The sequence below is a fragment of the Castor canadensis genome, chromosome 6, assembly GCF_047511655.1.
Source record: "Castor canadensis chromosome 6, mCasCan1.hap1v2, whole genome shotgun sequence".
NCBI lineage: Eukaryota > Metazoa > Chordata > Mammalia > Rodentia > Castoridae > Castor > Castor canadensis.
In genome coordinates this window covers 123,252,150-123,270,695 of record NC_133391.1, presented here as the reverse complement: position 1 = coordinate 123,270,695, position 18,546 = coordinate 123,252,150, and the positions used below count along the sequence as shown (strand labels likewise).

General features: G+C 37.5%; 1 protein-coding gene across 4 annotated transcripts in view; it reads left to right on the top strand.

Annotated features, from left to right (window-relative positions):
• Nucleotides 1-2,947: 2,947 nt before the first annotated feature.
• Srek1 (splicing regulatory glutamic acid and lysine rich protein 1) overlaps nucleotides 2,948-18,546 on the top strand; it is a 47,172-nt gene continuing 31,573 nt past the window's right edge. The window contains exons 1-3 of one of the 4 annotated variants that reach the window (XM_074077383.1): nucleotides 3,356-3,945; nucleotides 12,982-13,115; nucleotides 18,194-18,317. Coding sequence is in view for 1 of the 4 variants with exons in the window: in XM_074077380.1 (XP_073933481.1) it covers nucleotides 3,094-3,254; nucleotides 12,982-13,115 (295 nt within the window). In the remaining 3 variants the exon portion in view is untranslated. Of the gene's footprint in view, nucleotides 3,255-3,355; nucleotides 3,946-12,981; nucleotides 18,318-18,546 lie in introns of those variants that run through there. The other 3 variants (XM_074077382.1, XM_074077380.1, XM_074077381.1) reach the window with 3 other exon arrangements.

Here is an 18,546-nt window from a genome sequence, read left to right as displayed (position 1 = left end):
TCTGGAGTACCTAGGATTACAGGCATGAGTCACTGGTGCCCACCTACAAAAGTTTCAACAATTAAAAAATTATTTTACAAAAATAATTTTATTTCTATGTACTAACAAAGCACAATCCAAAAACAAAATTAAGAAAGTAAGCCTATTCCTAATAAAACGAAAAAGAATAAGCTTCTTTGGAATTAATTTATCAAAGAAGTGCAAAATACATATAAAACACTGCAGGAAGACAGTTAGGACCTAAATAAATACAGACATTCCATGACATTCATATTCATGGCTGGAAACCTCGGATTGTAAAGTCAACCTGAAGATGACAATTCTTCTAAACTTCACCTGCAGATTCAGTGCAATTCGTATTACAGTCCTACACGGGTTTTTAAAGAAATGGATAAGCAGATCCTAAAATGTATAGGAAAGAGAAAAAAACCTAGAATAGCTAAAACAATTTTGGAAAAGAAGGATAAATTTGCATGACTTACACTACCAAATTTTAAAACTTATTATAAACCTACAGTAATTAAGATAATGGGGGGGAGTGCGTCTTAAGTGGCACAGCACCTGCCTAGGAATTAAGATAGTGTATTAGTGTAAGGACACACACACACACCTCTCTTATATACACACGTGTGTGTATATATCTGTAGGTGTATATACATACTTCTCTCATACACAATATAAAGTCTATATTTCTCACACACGTGTATCTCTCACACACATTATACTGCTTTCACACACATATACATCTCTATCTCTTTCATACATATACATGTGTTTATGTATATATGTCTCTTTCTCTTTCTCACACACACACAGGCATACTTGTGTATGTACAGTTCTCACTCCTTTTCTGATTCTTTCTTGTAAAAACCTATTAACTCTTCTCCCACTGCTTTCTAGTGATCCTAAGACTATATTCAGCATTCTTTCTTTAAAGATAAGACTCCTTAACAGATCCTTCCTTACCTGAAATTCTAAATTACTCCCTAGTGTTGAATTGTCCTGTCAGATTTTCCATAGAGAAGATTTATAAGCGATCTTGTTTGAAAACATAACAAGATGAAAAGCACCAAGCCTCTTCTTGTAAACACAGTGCATGCCTGTCTTCGAAACCTCTCAGCTCAAGCCTTTTTTTCCGGTCTCTGTCCTCCCTGAAACTGCCTCTCCAAAGTCACCTCCTGGTTCTCAGTCCAATAAATGCATAACAAATTTTAATGTATATATGCCTCGGGACTCTTTTCTGTTTATTTACTGGAGCTTATCTTTCTTATTTTGGGTTTCTGGTTGGCTGTAATGGGCCTGATCCTCCTTGTGAGGAGACCTCTTTGTGCACTGAAACTCTGTCACTGCTTATCTTATTATTTTGTTTTAGAAGATGGTGGATGAGTATGCAGATGACACTCAGGATCCTGGGGATGAAGTAATATTTACCAAGGATAGCAATGTAGCACAGTGGTTAAGTGTTTGCCTAGCTTACACTAGGATTTTGTGGTTCAAATCCCAGTATAAAAAAAAAAAAAAAGAAAGAAAATTGCCAATTGGGGCCATGAGAATGACTAGTTTGGAGACAGAACTTGGCCTGGAGGTTGGAATTTTGAAAGCCAGAGTTCCAGGGTGAAACAGTCTGAGTGGCAGGGCCCAGACAGGCCCAGGGTTGGGAAGTTTCACTGAGAGATTCACACAGCTCTACTGTTTGTGGAAGCCATACTGTCTGTGTCCTCTCAGTGGTCACATAATCTACTAATGGGCATATTTATCCCTATCTTGTCATCTTTGTAGAATAATTTGACACTTTTCATCATTCTTACTTCCCAACTTTTCACCTTTTTCTTACTGAAACTTTTTCCTCCCATAACTTCAGTTAACTGTCTGTCCTCATTCCTGGGTCTCCTCCTGGCTTGTATACTAGGGTGCAGATTTGATAAAAACCAGTTTTTTTTTTTTTTTTTTTTTTTTGGTGATACTTGGGGTTTGAATTTAGGACCTCATACTTGCTAGACAGCCGCTCTACCACGTGGGCCATTCTGCCAACCCTTTTTTGTGATGGGTTTCTCTAGATAAGATCTTCTGAACTTCTGAACTATTTGCCCCGGCTGGCTTCAAACCCCCGATCCTCCTGATCTCTGTCTTCTGAGCAGCTGGGATTATAGGGTGAGCCACTGGCTCCAGGCTAATCATTAAACCCCTAAATTTAGTGTGTTGAGGGTGGACCACTAGTAAAGTTTGGGGAAACTGCCTTAGCTTCTTGTAAGGTGTTAACAGTTTAATCTGCCATCGCTTTTAGACCATCAATGGTAATGTGAACAAAGTGAAAAAGGTCAACAGCGTTAGGATTACCATGAAAATCATCTGGATCCTGCAGATTCACCACGAGGGTCTCCAGACACATTTTGGGACATTTTGTCTCCTATACTTAGTAAGCTGCAAATTCTACGTGGGCCGTCTATTACTTTTATGTGCCAGTGTCTAACAGTGTTTGATACATGACACTCTAAATACTAATACCTACCGAAGGCAACCACCACAGAACCTTGAATTCACTGCCTCTTGCCGTAATTCTCCGGGAACCTCCAGGTATTGTGAAAAAAAGTCCAAGGTTTTTCACAATTACTTCTCTTGCCGCCTGTATTTAATAAGACGCGCGACAGTTTGGTCAAGTGTCTCTCGGATGCCGGGCGCCATGCCTCCTTCATAGCCCCGCATCTCCAGGCCAGGCCGCTTGATCGCCGAGCTGGACCTGGGTTTCCCGCGTTGACAGGAACACGAGAACTTCTTCCAGTTTTAGGCAACAAATTCCCTGCGAGGCCAATTAAAGTCTTGGCTGGGAGAAGAGGCGCGGGAGAGACAGCCCCGCGGCGTACAGGAACCTAGGCCGCAGGTCGCGCGGGACCGCCGCGTTGCCAGGGCGACGCTTCCGGCAGGCGCGCGCAGCCCAGGAGCAGGGGAGATGTGAAAGGGGCGGCTAGACCTGCCCGGCGCCGAGAATCCGCCGGCGGGAGCGCGCTCGCGGCCGCGCGTCCTCTGCTTTCCCGGTTTGGCCGCTGACGCGTCGTAGACGTTGGGGAGCGGGAAGGCAGCGGCGGCGGGATCGGGATGAACAGTGGCGGCGGCTTCGGTTTGGGATTAGGCTTCGGCCTTATCCCCACGGCGGTAATTCAGGTGACGAATCTCTCGTCGGCGGTGACCAGCGAGCAAATGCGGACGCTTTTTTCCTTCCTAGGAGAAATCGAGGAGCTGCGGCTCTACCCCCCAGAGTAAGTGCTGGAGCTGGCCTGGGGGAGGGGCGCGGGCGCCATAGAGACCTGGGGCACCGAGGCGCGGGGCAGCGCGGGGCGGGCGCGCGGCCGGTCACGTGACCCTGCAGGCTTTCCCTCGGAGCTCATGTTTGATTAGGGTACTAGGCCTCGCGGCTCCGCCCGCCTTGTTCAGGTTTTGGGGATTAGTCTCTGCACCGAGTCCTTACAAAGGACTTAGAGTGGCTTCCTTTCCCGTGCCTGCGGGGGCTGTGGTCGCCGCCCGGGGTTCGCATTGGGTGCCTTCCGAACTTAAGATGGCCGCAGGTGGGCCCCGGAATAGTCCTCATGGCAAACGCCTGGCAGCGTTTCTGCGCTGTAAAAATTGCAGAGAATGCGCCCCGGCCACTGCCCAGTCCCGAGCCTTAATGTCACTGTTGGTGACCACGGGAGAGCCTGCGACTGGGGACAAGATGGAGCTGCGGCCGGTGTTCTCCGGGCGGCGTCCGAAATCTAGCATCGTTTTGGTGCGCCGAGCCCATCCTCGTTCTTACCGATCGCGTCAGCTCGCCCCTGGGAACACCCAGAAGGTCACAGTGACCCAAACCTTTCAGAGGAGTGTGTAGATATGGTGCTGCGGAATCGCCCCTGCACCCGTCTTAACTGGCATTCACAGGTCGCGGCCAGCTCCCAAGTCGTGCATTTTGCAATGGTAAATTTCCCTTACTCGGTATTATCTAATCGGAAAACTTCTAAGAGGTTTCGAGCTCTTCACATTCTTGCACTCATAAACGTTTTTTTAAAGGTAGCTCTTAGATTAGTAAGATGCACAGTATTTTGTTCATTTTCTCCGGTAATTGCCCAGGGTTTTTTTCCTTTAAAAATTTGCAGTTTACTTATTTGAGTTATTTCATATTGATGCATCTCTATACACCTATTTTTATTTACTGTCTGTAAATAGATGGCAGTATTACTGTATATTGATAAGAGTTATGTATTTAGTTTTCAAAATTTTAAGTTTTTCAAATCCTTTTAGTTTTGCGATATTTTTATGTATACAGAAAAGTTGTAATAATATATTGAACATCCAGAAAAGTTGAAGTAATACATTGAACACCCATCATTGCTCCCTTCAGATGCATTCATTTTCTGCTACAGTGGATTATTAGAATTTCCCCAATTGTTCTAACAATGCCTTTCTCTCTCTTTAAATACAGTGTATCATCAGAGACCACCCATGATTTTTGTTATTTCCTTTAATCTACAACAGGGCCCTTCACCCTCAACTTAAAAAAAAAAAAACTCTCATGACGTTGGCATTTGTGTTGTGGTTAATTTTGTCTTAAAGAATAACCCATATCTGAGATTACAGAGGTGGTTTTTTCACGATAAGATTCAAGTAGTAGGGTTTGAACATACTAGGATTTGAACTCCTGGCGGATTCCTTCTTGCTAGGCAAGTGCTACTGCTTGAATCACACTTCCAGTCCATTTTGGTCCCGTTAGTTTGGAGATGGGAGTCATGGGAACTATTTGCCAGGGCTGGCCTGGAACAGCAAGCCTGTGGATCTCAGCCTCTCAAGTAGCTGAGAGGATAGGCTTCTTTAGCCTTTTTTTGGGGGGGGGGGGCGGTGTTGAGGTATGAACTCAGGGCTTCATGCTTTCTAGGCAGGCACTCTTACCACTTGAGCCACTCCGCTAGCTCTGTTTTGTGTTGGGTATTTTGAGATAGGATCTGGCAAACTATTTGTCCCAGGGGTGGCTTTGAACCACCATCCTCCTGATCTCTGCCTTCTGAGTAGCTAGGATTATATGCCTGAGCCACAGGCTCCTGGTTTATTTAACTTTTGAAGATGCTTTCAGTCATTTCCTAATTTAAGTACACATCATTTCTTAATAATTGAAAAGTGTTAGGGTGAGTGCTGTGTCCTGGAAAAATTGGAACCAGTCAGTAAAATACTCTGTATATGAATCCTTGTAAATTATCCTTTTGGTAGTAGGGTGTCTCAGAAGAAATATATCACAGAGTTTTTTATTTATTTATTTATTTTAGTTTTTTCAGACAGGGTCTCACTATGTAGGCTAGACCGGCCTTAGAATCTCTATGGAGCTCTGACTGACCTCCAACTTGGAATATTACCCCTAAGGACTGGAGTATTTGAATTACAGCTGTATGGCACACTTGCCCACAGAACATTCTTCGTTGCCATCATAATACCATTTGTATGGTTGAAACTTAGTTTGGGTGGTAATACACTGCCAGTTATTAACTGACACTTGGTAACTGGTTATTTTTTAATTAAATGATACTACTTGAAAGGCAGAGTTTGGAGAAGCTACACCCTCTATCTTCAGAGCTAGCCTTGAAGAAATCTGATTTCCTTCCTACTAAAAAGTCATTACTTGGAGCTTAAAAGTCAAAGAGAATAAAAAGGTGTTTGCTCAAACATGGTGCATTAAAATGGAGCTAGTGTGTCACAAACTTAATACATGTGGTAAAATTTAAGCATAAATACAACACACATAAGCAGTCAAATCTTGAGGTAGTTTTTCCATAAGTACATACTCAGTCCCTCTTGTTTTGCAGTGGTGTTGAGGTGCTTTGTTAACAGGCTTTCTTCTCCATAATGAAGTCATCATTACCTGGTCCTTAAAGACATGTTTGCACTTTTGGGGCTGAAATGGATAAAAATGCAGTAGTAGTGTTTGTATCAAAGGTATAAATAGTTGTTTTGAGTGTCATATAAACAGTGTTTCATGTTTAATCTTTGGAAGCTGAGCAGAAATTGATTTGCTTTAAAATTGGAAACATGTTTTGGTAGAATGTGAAAATAGTTTCTCACTACAGTTTTATGGGACTGTAGCCCAGGGCTAGGTAACTTATATAGCATTTGTCAAGCCCTGGGCTCAGTTCCCACAATCATTTCTGTTGCTAATATGAAAACCAGATTTTAAACTTAATTCTTTTGGCAATAAGTAGTAATTCAGTTTCATTTTAATTTTTGGACATTAGCAGTTCATGTAAACATTTATTATAAATGTTAAGAATTCTTATTGTCATTCTTTGTGTTGCCAGGTAATTAAGTATACAGAATTACTACTTTAACTTTTTGCATAATAAGTGAATCTCATAGTTTATGAAAATCTTTCTATACAAATACGAAGTTTTTGTTTCTTCAGTAAACATTTCATTTAGATATAATGCACATACAGGAAAGTGAACAGATAAGAGCATACAGTTGAGTGAATTGCTACAAAGTAGACACACCTGTGTAATCAGCGCTCAGCTCTCCTCTGCCCTCCTGCAAGTGACTAATCCCCAAGGGGTGATTCTGTTCTCATTTCTAATTTTTGTTTTTTGTTTTTTTTCTGCTGGCTTTCCTACTTACCTGGTCTTCAAAGTTATAAGAATGAAAGGCAAAAATCTTTCAAAAACTTTTTATGTTTATTTAGCTAAATTGATATAATTAATATAGCCACTGTGTTAGTCACTTTTTGTCACTGTGGCGAAGGATCTGAGAGAAACATTTTAAGGGAGGAAAGATTTATTTGACTCAAGGATTCCCAGTTTTTACCCTGTGGTTGGCTGGCTCCATTGCTTTGGTCTGTGCCAAGGCAGAAACATGGCAGAAGGGCAGGAGGAAAGCTGCTCACCTCATGGCAGTCAGGAAGTAGAGAGAGATGCTAGGGCCAGGACAAGATGCAGTCTTCAAAGACACCTCTTAGTGACCTACTTCCTCTAGCCAGGTTCTACCTTCCAATGGCCCATTTAGTTGTGAACTGGTAGATGGATTAATTTATTGATGAAGTTAGCACCATCATGATCTACCTCAGTAATGCTGGGGCCAAGCCTTGGATAGATGAGCCTTTTTGTGGGATACTTCATGTCCAAATTATAACAGCCGTTTTACTGAAAATCCAGAAAAACACTATCTGTGGTGCTACCAACAGTAGCACAGTTCCTGCTTTTTGCATGTATTTCCTCCAGTATTTATTATAGTGTAGCCAAAGGATTACACTATGGTTCACTTGGCCTGTAGTAAGCATTTTTCGTATTGCTTTGGTTTATTTATAGTAATATTTAAGACTAATATGTTACATTTTTTGAAATTCTATCATTAAATATTTTGGTTGCCTTTTTGGGGAGACTGGGACTGGAATTTGAACTCAGGGCTTTACGAATTTGCAAAGTAGCCTCACTACTGCTTGAACTATACCTCTAGTCCATTTTGCTGTGATTATTTGAAGACAGGGCCTTGAGAACTATTTGCTTGGGCTGGTCTTGATCAGGAGGATTGTGGTTCAAGGCCAGCCAAGTTCGTGAGACCCCCATCTCCAAAATGAACAGAACCAAATGGGCTGGAGCTTTGGCTCAAGCTGTACAGTGCTAGCTTTGCCAAGCACAAAGCTCTGAGTTCAAACTCCAGTCCCTCCTCCCTCCCCCTCCCCCGCAAAAAAAAATACAGGTGAATGGTTTACAGGCAGATCTATTTGGGAGATGTGTGTTTTGATTGTCAACAGGGTTTGGTGGGCCTGTTGGCATTCTGGCATTCAGAGTCAGCAATTCCCAAGAAAGTCTTACAGGAGGAATTGTGTTGTCCAAAGTAACATGAACCCTACATAGAAACTATAGATGCTACATAGTAAGACTCTGACTCAAAAAACAAAACAGACTATGTCAAAATTACATTTTAAAATGATAATCTTGTTAAGAAAAGTAAATCTAGGAGTTAGAGGTGTGATAATGGTACAGTGCCTGACACTAAAAATAAATAAGTAAAGGATTTCAAAAATAAACCTATTGGATAGTTTATATATGTTAGAGAGAAACATCTAAGTACAAGATTTGAAAACATACTAAAATGAATATACATTTGTTATGGAGATATTAATGTATATGGAGGCTTGCCACTGTATCATACATTTTAGCCTATTATGCTCAAAATATAAAGTTACTACCTTTCATGAAAAGCTCAAATGATTTTTTTTTTTTTTGTGGTACTGGGGTTTGAACTCAGGGCTTCAAGCTTGCTAGCCAGATGCTCTACCACTTGAGCCACTCCACCAGCCCAAATGTTTAGAATTTTTATAAAACAAATGTGAATTGGGCTTCCTTTTCAGGAAAGGTAATTAGAAACAAAGATTTAAGAAAATTGCTTAATGGCTGGGGGGGGAGGGGATGTAGCTTAGCTTGCCTAGCATGCACAGAGCCCTAGGTTCCATCCCCAGCACCACAAAAAAAATTGCTTAAAGCTGCATGGTAACCATACTGTGCATCCATGCTCTGTGATAATACTGTTCAGAATAGACTAATACTTAAAATTATTTTTCAGTTTTTTATTGGCATGCATTAATAGTACAAGGGAGTTCATTGTGGTAATTCCATACATGTGTACAGGGTTTTTGGAACAAGTTCACCCCCTTTATATTCCCTTTACCCCTCTCTCCTCCTCCCTTTACAAACTGGTGGTTTGATTATGCTGTCTGTCTGTCTATCTATATGTATATGTAATGACTTCAGTCTCTTTACCCCTGCAGCATCTTCTCCTTTTTTTCTCTCTCTCTCTCCCCCCTATTGACTCCCTTGAGACAGTTCCCTTTTTTTACTTTCATGTTCTGTTGTCATCATCATTTTTGTCATTTTAAAGACCAACATTTTAAAACCAGATCTTGGGGTTCTCAGATCTTGATGGCACAGGTTCTCATGTATTTGATGTACAAATCAGGCTCAGATTTCCTATTCTGGTGGATATTTCAATTTCAGATTAAATGGGTTTTAACTGGCCATATTTGGGAATGTATTTTAAATTTTCAGTAGTGGTTATTTAGGTTGTATTCTTTCACAAAAGGATCTGTCAGTTTAGGAACTGGCTTGTCAGGCACCTGAAGGTTTCAGGACTAAGAGTATTCCTGTTGCAATTGTTAGGGTGTTCAGTAGGTCATTGTAATCATAGATTTTTTTTTTTTTTTGCCGTTTCTTTGTGAAGGTCAGTAAGACCTCGATCGTAAGAAGAGACATTGTTTATTAAAAAGTTATTTGATAAATTGAAGAATAAAGAACTATAATGACTATAGAACAGCCAGGCCTCATGGGAACTGGGACTGGGAACCAGGAAGGTATCAGCAATCAAGGTGACTCTCTACTTTTCTTTCCAGAGGATTTATTGTCAGCTGTTTGTTTTTGTGTACTTGCCGTGTTTCCATACTCTCTCTTCATCTGGTGTAAGCTACTTTGCAGCCCAGCAGAAAGATAGTGATTGTTTCAAGCTCATTTGATCAAGCTTGACTACCCAAATTATAGGTTGCTGGTCAGCCAGTGAAATAGGCCCTTGTGACAGGTGGCTTATCATTTGTGGCTAGAGAAGTCTGTAGGATATGTTGAGGGTTTCACATACAGAAATTGTGACAGTGCCTGTGCTGAATGTATATAGAATGTTGTGGCAGCACAGGTAGGAGGGATACCTGATCATGATGGTATTTTAGGATGGTTTACCAGAAGAATTAAAATTTGAGCCTTAAAGAAATGTGAAATTTCCACTTAAAAAAAGGAGTTAGAGAGGACATCTAATTCTCTGTTGGAACAACGTGTACAAAGATTTAGACATTCAGGATGTGTTCCTGGAACTTAATTAATTGTATGTCAGGAGTTTGGGGTGTATTTAGATGAAGCAAAGACAGAAGAGTGTCTTGACATTTTAATCTGTGGAGTGACATGATGCAAGTTAGGGTTTAAAGGTTATTCTGGCAGCTTTTGTGGAAGACAATAGGGGTTGAAACTGAATGAAGCATGGTTGATTTGATGCTATTGTAATCTAGCTGAGAAATACCTCTGCTTGAATTAAGGCATTAATAATGAGAATAGTGATAGAGTTAATGTGACATATTTGGGAGATCGTTTCAGCAAGGTTTATTGACCAGTTGGATGAGGAAGATGAAAAGCTCAAGGATGAGGTGTCAGGATTGGCAGGGTTTTAGTAACAACCCTAATTTCAGTTTGACACAACATTATTTTTGGACTAAATTGGTGGGGGTGGGAACTTTACTCATTGGGCACTCTGGAATGAAGCTGATAAAACAGCCATCCATCTCCTGAACGTTACTGCTTGCTGTGGCAGAGCAAAAGAGCCAAGCAATGGCTCTTACAGCTTTCACAGTGTAACAGACACGTGTTCTGTTTGTAATTTAATTGATGGAAGCAATTTACATGGCCATACCTAAGTTCAAGGAATAGAAAAATGGAAAAATCTTACCATGTACTCAGAAGGAACTTTGGATTTAGTTTGGTGAACAGCACTAATGACTGTCACGCTAGAAATTCCCATGTTTCAGACTAGAGAAATATGGTATCTTTAATTCAAATATGAAGTATAGAACAAAAGGTAGAATTTGGAAGGAAGGAGAATGGTGAACACATTTTAATCTTAATGAGTTAGGGGTGAATCAAAGTGTAATATTCAGCAGGCTCTTGGATCTGGGAGTCTATAGCTCTGGACAGGCTTAAATTGGAGATTTGGTAATATAAAAGTGGTGGGTTAAATCTGAATATGATATATGTACTTCTATGACAGTACATGGAATGCTTTGACTTAGATGTTGGAGAAGAGGGAATTTTTGGTGTGGGCTGCCTATGAATTGTAAATCGGATTACCTTTAGGCAGAGGAAGCAAATAGAGTTGATTAGGAAAGAGGCAGTGTTGTGTTTTACAACTTTAGTTAGCTTTACTAATTATATTAAGATGGATGTGGTGGTACATGCCTGTAATCTCAGTTACTTAGGAGGTGGAGGGCAAAGTTAGCAAACAAAATAAAAACAAAAGGACTGGATGCAGCTCAAATGGTTCAATCCTTAGTACCACCAAAACACCCTCTGAAAAAATATATATGCAAATACATTTTATCACTGTTTTTGGCTGATAGAACTATAAATTTAACCGTTATTAATGTGGTTATAACTACATTAATGTGGTACTACTACATTTTTAAAATAATGATTTGTTTATATGTAAAGGATAATGAAAATAATTTTAATTTTAAAAATTATGTTTGTGGAATTAGTAATTAAATAGTAACAAAAGTGGTGGGGGGAGTATGCTGGGGATTGAACCGAGGGCCTTGTGCACGCAGGTTTGTACTTTATCACTTAGCTGCAGTGGTCTTAATAACTAGATTAGTGGAATGATTAAGGTTGCATGAGATTTGGTATTAGATGATTAGACTTTAAATCCTAAATTTGCCATTTACTAGTTCTGAGATTGTGATCACTTCCTAGACGTGTTTTGTAAACCAAAATATTTAGTTACTGCTACTGTACAAGATGTTTTTCAAATGATCTTTCCTTTGTAGTTATGGAAATATCTGTACATATCTGTTGTAGAGTAGGTATGTACATATGTTTTGTAGATTAGGTATGGTAGTATATATTTGTTCAGGTCTTTTTTCCTGCTAAAGATAATTTTACAGACTTTTAATGAAAAATAGTAAAGATAGGTTGACAAAATGATTGCTTAGGATTTGGAATCTAATAATAGATTTCTATTATGGAAAAGCTCCTTTGTGCTGTGTCTGGTTCCTTTTTGCCATAGGTCAGTCTAGATTTAATTCATTCGAGTGGACTAGAGTCTCCACTATTTTGTACAATAAAATCTATAAAATTTTGTTTGTAAAAATCCTTTGTCTAGAAAATCACATTGCTGTCTAGCCTGAAACCATCTGTTATACACAAAGGCCTTAATTTAATTCCATGTTATCTGATTGTTTCTAAGACTACTATGAAGTTTTTAGTGTGTGGGGGCGGGGCTTTTTCTTTTTTTCCACATTGCTGGGGTTGAATCCAGAGCCTTGCACACTCCCACTGAGCTACATCACTAGCACTGTTTTTAATGATTGACGTGCTGAAGAATCACATTTAGGAAGAGTTAGAATGGCTACAGAATATGAAGTCTTGAGGATTGGAGCTTTTATAAAGTTTTTTGGCTGTATGGGGTTTGAACTCATGACCTTATACTTACTAGTCAGGCACTCTACCATTTGAGCCACTCCAGCCCATAAAGGTATTTTTGACAATTTATGACACACTGGTTCAACATATTTGTATTATATCAGCTGTCTTCATATTTCCCTCAGATTGGAGACTGATTTTCAGGTTTTACATATTAAGACTATAGACCACTTTGTGTAAGTGTATGAAAATTGAACAGTGACACTTGTTGAAATTGTTCCAAGAAGGGAGGAGGGGGAATAAAGGGAGACTGATGGAAGGGGTGAATCTAATTAAGTTATATTTTAAGCATATATATGTAAATATCATAGTGAAACCCCCCTGTACAACTAATATATATGATAATTAAAGAAGAAAAGACTATAGGTCTAGGTGGATGCAGTGGCATACACCTGTAATTCCAGCACTTCGGATACTGAGGCAGGAGGATCATGAGTTCAAGATCAGCCTAATTAAGTTTAAGTCCAGTCTGGGATGTATAGTGAGACCCTGTCCCAAACCCTCCCTCTGTACACTCCCCCACCATACTCCCAAAAAAGAGCATAGGCCTACATAGGTTGCTTTCTGTCTTGTCAGACAAATCACCATAGAACAAGTGTGTTATTTCATGTTTTAGTGACATTACGCAACAAAAATTTCCTAAGTCTTGGTCAGTCAAGATTTTGTAAAGCTGTAAGAAAGAAATTTTAAATGACAATGACAAATGTAAGCAAATGTTATTAATCCAATTATTTTTCTTTTTATCTTGCAGCAATACACCTCTTGCTTTTTCCTCCAAAGTATGTTATATTAAGTTTCGTGACCCATCAAGTGTTGGTGTGGCCCAGCATCTAACTAACACGGTTTTTATTGACAGAGCTCTGATAGTTGTTCCTTGTGCAGAAGGTTGGTATCTCACATGTTTTTTTACCTATTTTAAAATCTCTGTCCTGTCTGTTAGTACAGCTTATGGCTTTCTTAGAAATTGACAAGTAGATAGTTCTCTGGTGGCTGAGAGAGAGAGAGAGAGAGAGAGAGAGAGAGAGAGAGTGTGTAAGCAAGAAAAGGTGTATGGAGGAGAAAATTTTTACCTAAAACAATGATATTAAAGTAGTTTATTACTTGCATATGCTTGACATTTTACAACTTAACATTTAGAAGATTCATATAGTATTTGGATTCTCCTTTGCTTTGGCTTTCTGTAGTCAGTTTGCAGATTGTAAACAGAGCTTTCTGAAATTGAAAAGATACTTAAGTTGGTATGGAAAAGTATTTTAAATATAAATAAGCATTTACCCATGTGTACAGTATTAATAATAGTATAAATTAGAGCAGTGTACACATTTTGCCAAATTGTGGTTAGGTGATACTCATTCATTAGAAAAATATTTGTAATTTGTACTGAGTATCCTTAAATTTGAAGGTAATTTACCTCAATGGTTACCGTGAAACCATTGTTTTATTTTCAGTGTTTTTTTTTTTGTTTTGTTTTTCTTTTTTGGTAATTGCAAAAAAAAAAAAAAAAAATCATGGAAAGCAGCTTTTTTATAAGCCTGCATAAAGGAGACAGTTGTCAGAGATAGGAGTAGGACCAAAAGCTTATAGTTACTTCTTAAATTTTATGTCTTAAACTGCTTCAAGATCTAATTACTGTTAATATTTTTTAGTAACTTCTTTTTACAGAACCACTCACATGTAATAGACTTGCTGAACTATGGTGTATAATTAACTTTTATTTAGAGCACTGACTGGCATGTATACATGGAATTGGATTATTACAAATTGAAATGTCCTTACAAATAGATATTTTCTACTGGATGGTGGTAACTATTTTACAACATAAAAGTTTACCAGAAACAATTTAATGGTCTTTTATAAGTAATTTTTAATAGCATATGATACATGTTTGAATAACATATAACTTATAGTTACCAGGTTAATATTAAAATAACTTAGTATATCTTACTTAATAAGCAGTTTGCTGCACTTTCAGGGGTTTTTGCTTATTTCAGAATGCCTATTCTGGGATGTCAAGAACATTAAAGTCAAATACAGTGAGTACTAAGCTGGTAATTTTGAAGTCCCAGAATAGGACATTATGGATTTTTTCAGATGAGTTTATAAGTGTCTCTCCCATGTTTGGGGATTAGAGTGAGCAGGAAAAATAAAATGGGCCAAAGTTAATTATTTGCTAAATACATCCTTATCTGATATTCTGTAAGGGCACAGTCAGCTCAAAATAGGAGAATGAGGTGGGAAAGGGGCTAGTGTTTATTTCTACATCCTGTGTACTGAAATTTCATGCCAAGAAACTGCATAGGAAAAAAGATACCAAGTAGGTTTATAAAACTGGATTAGAAAGTTATTCTACCAAGAACACAGGATCTTTTATTATGTTAGGTCATTACTGGATGAGAAGGAGGAATTTTATATCATTGTTGGAACATTTCTATATTCCCATAGAATATTTTATATATTAGAAAAGCCCTGACTGATTGGTTGTAAATGTTCAAGGTTATGGGCCTGTAGCAGTCCCTTTTACTGTTTAACTTGACAAAGATGAGTAACACATCCATAACAGAGATGAATAACACATTTGTTACAGGTTTTAAAATATTTTTAATACTGCCATTTTAAGACAAAATTTTACTATTTTTGGGCATGCAAATTTAAACATACTTTTATTGCAGTTTAGTTATAAGTCAGTATGTCAGAGCACTAACCTATAACATAACTGGCATTAAAACAACACTTTTAATACACATTTTCATTAGTTATATTTAAATACAACTGACATGAATTTGTGGAACCTGAAGATTTCACAGCTGTTAAAAGTCTGACTATGCACTGCCAGCAAAGAAATAAAGTATTGTATTAAATTAGATTGCAGAGTGAGTTTGAAATAAGCACAAGAAGTGTGCAGAGGAGGAAGCTCTGTAAGGGAGAGGTGCACTGTGTGCTGTGAGCAGTCTGCACTTCACTGACGACATTCTCTCCACATAATAGAAACAGCATCATGACATAGATGAGGAAAACCATAGAAAACGTGAAAAGTTTCTTGAGTTTCTTTCAGTTTGCTGAGTTTTAGTTCAGAGAGTTAACCTGAGCTATCAAAGTAAGGTTTGCTGTGTAACAGGTTCATATCTGTTAAGTGATAGCTATTGTTAATAAAACATGCCATTTCTAAATAAAATTACTTTCATTATATGTGTCTAAATATGACCTCTTTTTGTTGTTGCGTGCATTTCAGATTTCTTTTTATAAATGTTAACACGTAGAAAAGATAAGGTCAAACATAACAAGGGTGTCAGCCTAATCATCAGTCATAACTTTATGTCCACATTTTCTGGTAGATGGATTTTGACTATTAATTTGGTTTTGTATGTTTTCTCTATGTGATATTTGTGCATTATTAGATGACTAGACTGGCCAAGGCAGACCTGTTACACTTGCCTGAGTTAGGCATTGTTTGCCATGCCACTAAACCTGCCGTCAAGTGAAACCTTCATTGGGGAAATGAGATCGGAGTCTGAACCGCAGAAGATGGACGCCCTGTCTCTGTTTTTTTTTATTGTTTTACTTTAATTTCATTTCTTTTTTTCTTTATTTTGTCCCTTTTTTTGTTTTTGTTTTGTTTTGTTAAATCTCTTTCACTTTTAACTTGTGAGCTGGTTTTCCAGTTCTTTGTAAATGGTATTCCATTAAGAGTTCATAGCGTGTTGCGAATTATATTGGGAGATGATTAACAGAGCTCAACATTAAGATAAAATAAATTCTCATGCAGAAAGTTAGAGTAAGTATAGTGTTGTGAAGCCCAGTGAGTCCTAATTGGTGTTTATAGATTGATCAGGTACATTTTGTTCTGGAAACATTACAACACTTAGAAGAACCTTAGGAACATTTTCTATTCAGTGCAGCATTTTTGTAGTTTTTCTCAAGTCTACATCTGTCATAAAAAATAATTGATAGCTTCTAATTTTCATCCGTCCTAGAACTCTAGGCATACAAAATAATCAAGGAAAATAAGTAAATTTCTTACAGTAATCTGGAGGTAGGGGAAAGGTTTTTCACTTTTATGGTGGTTATTCATTTTATAACTTCCTTGTTTTATCAAGACCTTTCGTTGTCTATGTGGGGAATGGATATTTGAGAAACTTGATTATTTATTTGAGGTGTGTTTTTCTGTTTGCTTGAATTTTTTGTTGAAAATTCTTCAGAGGTTCCCAGCTTTTAAATAGCTTCTGAGGTTAGGACTTCTATTAATAATTTGAAAGGAGATGTTTTCCTTGAAGAATGTACACTTCTATATTTTACGGTAGTGTTTAGAGGGTAAATTTGATAGAATTTTATTTTGAAAATTAAATAATGAAATTTTTTTCTTAAAGTACTTCTCAAAGAATAAGACAAAAGTATTACTGAGCACACAGTTAAAATTACAGGTTTATTGCTATCATGAAAGACAGTAAGTCTGACAACATACTGGTATTTTATTTAAGCCAGAGTGAGACTTTGTAATACTTAAGTAATCTTGTTGAGTATCCTTTTTTGTTTGTGTAGCCTCTCTCCAGTGTCTTTATGGATAGTTTGGTTTATTAATTAACAAGTCATAGTAAATTTGGCACACACTCTACTAGATTGGAATGCTTGTTTTGGGGGATGCAAAAATTAGGGTAGCAAAGAATAGGGTTTGCAATTCATGATCCGAATTGATTTATCAAGGGTGTTCTAGTTTTACAACCCTTTTAAAAGGGTTTATATCTGTTTATATCAGATAAAATGAATGTGATATCTACATGGACAGTCTTAGTATATGTGTGGTTATACAGGTACATGTGGTAATAGTTACTAATACATGTAAAATAGGTTGTTATTTCATATCTTCAGTAAGACCTACCTACCTTTTTTTAAATGCATGTTAAGAAATAATCTTTTCTCCATACTTTACATTGAAGTAATAACTTCTTTAAAAAATTAGTTTAAGAAGTAAATATGAACAGTGCTGCAAAGTTAGAAAATAGGCATTTGCTAAAGCTGCTAAAATGTAAATTTTACTTGATTCAATAAGCTATAACCATTATTTAAAGCAAGTTTTAAATTCCATCTTGAATTCATAATATTGTTTAGAGCTTTATCTCTGTCCCTCTGAAACCAGGCATTGTGCTTTTGAGAATTTACTACGCCTATTTCAGCTCAGTTTGGTTTTTGTTCACTAGTTAAAAACACTTTTGATGAGGATGAGTTCATAATGAGAACAAGTGGTTCTAGTTAGTTGTTTAAGAAATGTATTTTTTTTTTTGGTGAGATGATAAAGCATGAAAGTTTCTGTTTCTATCAAGATTTATTACAATTCAGCAATTAAATGTGGCAAATTATGAACATATTTCAGAGTAAATTTTTCAATTTTTAGGCTATAGGCATTTATTTCTTTGTTTCTAAGATTATTTTAGTGTTACTCTTGTTATTAGGCATTGAAAATGTTTATAAGCCAGACATTTAACCACTCCTTTTCAGATAAGTATACATAACTTGATTGTAACAGTTAATATTTTAAGAAGTTTCCTGAGACTAGCAAGCTTTTTTGTTGTTGTTCGTTATTCTCACACCTTTTTAGCAGTTTCCCAAGGCATATTTCTTTGGAACTGGATTTTTTTAGGCATCAGTGATGTTGTTGGTGAGAGGCCTTATTAAATACATGCATGTAGGCTTCCCTTTAAATTGAAGCTAATTACATGAAGTAGGTTTTTATTTTCTTCTGTTTATTTGAAATTGAATGGAATCTTTTGGAGGGTTATCAAAATTGTTTGCATCACAAGTAGATAGTTTTAGTGTAGGATAGAGACACTCATTAAGGAACAAATTACAATTCGCACATATTTGTTTTTTCTTTTTCTTTTTTTTGACTAATTTGGTTATTTGCCATTTCTGGGGATTAAACTTTAAAAAATGTTCTTCTTTTCTGTATCTGATGTTCTGTGTGCTATTAGTGATGCAGCCAACACGAACGGTTGTCATGTGTAACACAACTTTCGATCACCGCGAAAACACCGTCCTGGGAAAGCGTCCATGCTTGATATCGTTTGGTTCATGAACATTAAGTTTCCAGTACAGGTGACCCATAGCTCAAAGTGTTAAATAATTGTCTACATTATTCAATTTTTAAAATAATATTCCATTAATGAGATTGTTAGTCTTTGAAGTTTTGCTCACTTTTATTTTTCCTAGTAGAGCAGGATAAAAGGAAAGACTTAAGTTCTTATTTATTTCTTTATACGGATCTGATAGATAGATTCATTTATTATTATTATTTTTTTAAGTGCAAGGGTAATTGTAAAATCAT